We start from the raw sequence: 2,481 nt of genomic DNA, 5'->3' as shown, positions 1-2,481 counted from the left end.
TAAGCGCAAACCAGCCCGCGGGGCTGCCCTGGCCTCCTCCACCGCCCAGCCGCCACCGGGTTCACAGGTTGGTGCACAGACAGGGTGTTGTCCCTGGCTGAGAGCCACAACCTGGACACTGTCCCAGTGCTGTGGCTTTTCCTCCTGCCCCCAGCCCTGCCCTGGCTCCTGGCAGCCTGGGAGGGCTCTTGGCTCAGCTGATCCTTCCTGATGCTGTGGCTGGTGGCATCATGACCCCCTTTCCCTTTGCTTTGGCAGCACCATGGCTCAGTCCAAGGGCACAGTGGTCCTTGCCTACAGTGGGGGGCTCGACACCTCCTGCATCCTGGTGTGGCTGAAGGAGCAGGGCTACGACGTTGTCGCCTACCTGGTGAGCTCTGAGCTGAGCCCTGTCACAGGAACCCTGTCCCCAGGGGCTGGGGGTGGAGGATGTGCTGGGCTGTTGGTCTGGGGGGGCTTGGGGGAGCAAGGCGTGTCCTGGTGTGTGCGGTGACCCTGCTCGCTCTGGTTAACCATGGCCCAGCCCGCTGCTGCTCTGCTGAGCTGCCAGCCCTGTGTGGCACAGCCTGTCCCTGCCAGCTAATGACCCTCTGCTAATGAAGGCAGGGAATCAGGACAGAGCCAAGGGGCTTGGCAGAAGGGGTCATGGCCCTGAGATACCCGTCTCGGGGGGTGGAACTCCCTTCCTGCTCATCCTGGGTAGCCTTAAGCCCAGCCAGCATGGGCTCTGTCATGCCTTGCATGATGCCCTGTGCCAAACTGGGCTTGCACTGGGTTTTATGATCTTGTTCGTACTGAGTCTTGCTGATTTCCTGCTTTCCAGGCCAACATTGGGCAGAAGGAAGATTTTGAGGCAGCACGAAAGAAAGCACTGGCACTGGGGGCCAAGAAGGTAACGGTGTCCCTCCCTGCTTCTGGGGGCTTCGAGTTCTCCCTGCTCTCCACCATGGGGATGAATCCTTTGGAGAGGGGACCGTGCCAGTGAGAAATCCCTTTTCCAGAGGTTTTGCCCCAAAGCCTTTTAGCAGCATTTAGGAAAAGGGAGACAAAGAGACTTTTCACTGCACGTTTCCTAAAACTCCAGAGGAGTGGGTTCCCCCCTTAGCAATGCTCCCATCAGGAATGTCCCATCGTGCTGGCAGGTTTACATCGAGGACATCAGCAGGGAGTTCGTGGAGGAGTTCATCTGGCCGGCGGTCCAGGCCAACGCGCTCTACGAGGATCGGTACCTGCTGGGCACGGCCCTGGCACGGCCCTGCATCGCCCGCAAGCTCGTGGAGATCGCCCAGCGCGAGGGAGCCCAGTATGTCGCCCATGGGGCCACGGGCAAGGTGAGGGGCCACACGGGCACCAGGCAGGGATAGCTCGAGGTGCTTGGATGGGGGAGCTGGTGAGTCTACAGGCCAAGCTGTGGGTGTCAGGAGAGGTGCACGGGGTGTTTTGTGGGTGCTTTTTGGGGACTGTGCAAAACTCAACCGTGTTTCAACACTTCCTTCTCACTTCTGGGATTTCTGTGCCCAATTTCGGTTCCGTCTCGCTGTTGGGAAGGCTGCAGTCACAGCTGAACGCTCTGTTTCTGCCAGTAATTTCAACATGGTGCGGCTTCCCGGGCCAGGAGCCGGCTGAGACTGAGCCAGCACAACCCGGAATGGTTAGGGGCATCCTGGGATAGGTGCGACTGTCTCAGACCCTGTCCCTATTCCTGTCCCCAGTTCTGGCTGTCCCGGTCCCTGTCCCCATCCTTGTCCCCATCCCCCGCTCTCCCGGTCCTTGTCCCCATTCCTGTCCCTATCCCGGCAGTGCCGGTCCCTACCGCGGTTGTTCCGGTCCCTGTCCCCATCCCCGCTGGCCCCGCTGGCCGCGGGGAGGACACTTTGCCGCTAGAGGCAGCCAGAGACCGCGGAAAGGGGATGCTCGGTGCCAGCCCCTTCCTGGACAGGGGGAATCCCCCACGGGGAGCGTGGTGGGGGCGTGGGACCTGCGAGACGTGACCGTGGGGCGCCCCTGGCACGCGCCCCAGCCCTGGGCGGGGACACCTGGGGCAGGCGAGGGCTCAGTGGGTGAACCCAGGACCTGCCGGGTGCCTCTCCCTCCTCGTCCCACAGCCCGTGCCCAGGGGTAAGGGGAGGTGACCTCCTGGGGGAATGGCAACGGGTTTGGGGTCCCCACGGTGGGGACTCTGCTAGAAGGGGGATGTTAAATGCAAGCCAGGAGACTGCCGAGGGACATGCCGGCACCCGGGAGATGGGGCAGAGGGGCAGCTGGGGGGGCTACATGACTACAATAACTCTCTCTTCTGCTGCAGTCGGGTTCCTGCACCCCTTTCCGTCCATCTCATCCGTCCCCAGCAGGCCTCTCTTGAAAGCCCCTGCTCAGAGGCGCCCTGGAGTAACACATCCCCAGTGCGGCGGTGTCCCCTCTGCTCCCAGGTGCCACCAGCCGTCCCTGCTGGCAGGGGGGCCCCCGGGGGGGGGCCCCCCC

The 2,481-nt window shown here is 62.9% G+C and overlaps 1 protein-coding gene across 7 annotated transcripts in view; it reads left to right on the top strand.

Moving 5' to 3' along the window:
* ASS1 (argininosuccinate synthase 1) overlaps positions 1-2,481 on the top strand; it is a 26,741-nt gene that overhangs the window by 2,826 nt on the left and 21,434 nt on the right. For 6 of the 7 annotated variants that reach the window (XM_017745652.1, XM_017745647.1, XM_017745653.1 and 3 more), the window contains exons 2-4: positions 259-370; positions 824-892; positions 1,143-1,331. In XM_017745652.1, coding sequence (XP_017601141.1) covers positions 263-370; positions 824-892; positions 1,143-1,331 — 366 coding nt within the window. In that variant the 5' untranslated portion in view covers positions 259-262. Of the gene's footprint in view, positions 1-258; positions 371-823; positions 893-1,142; positions 1,332-2,481 lie in introns of those variants that run through there. The other variant, XM_008642218.2, reaches the window with a different exon arrangement.

Source organism: Corvus brachyrhynchos, unplaced genomic scaffold (assembly GCF_000691975.1).
Source record: "Corvus brachyrhynchos isolate BGI_N302 unplaced genomic scaffold, ASM69197v1 scaffold59, whole genome shotgun sequence".
Taxonomy (NCBI): domain Eukaryota; kingdom Metazoa; phylum Chordata; class Aves; order Passeriformes; family Corvidae; genus Corvus; species Corvus brachyrhynchos.
The sequence above is the reverse complement of the archived record's forward strand: the minus strand, read 5'-3'. Positions and strand labels throughout refer to the sequence as shown.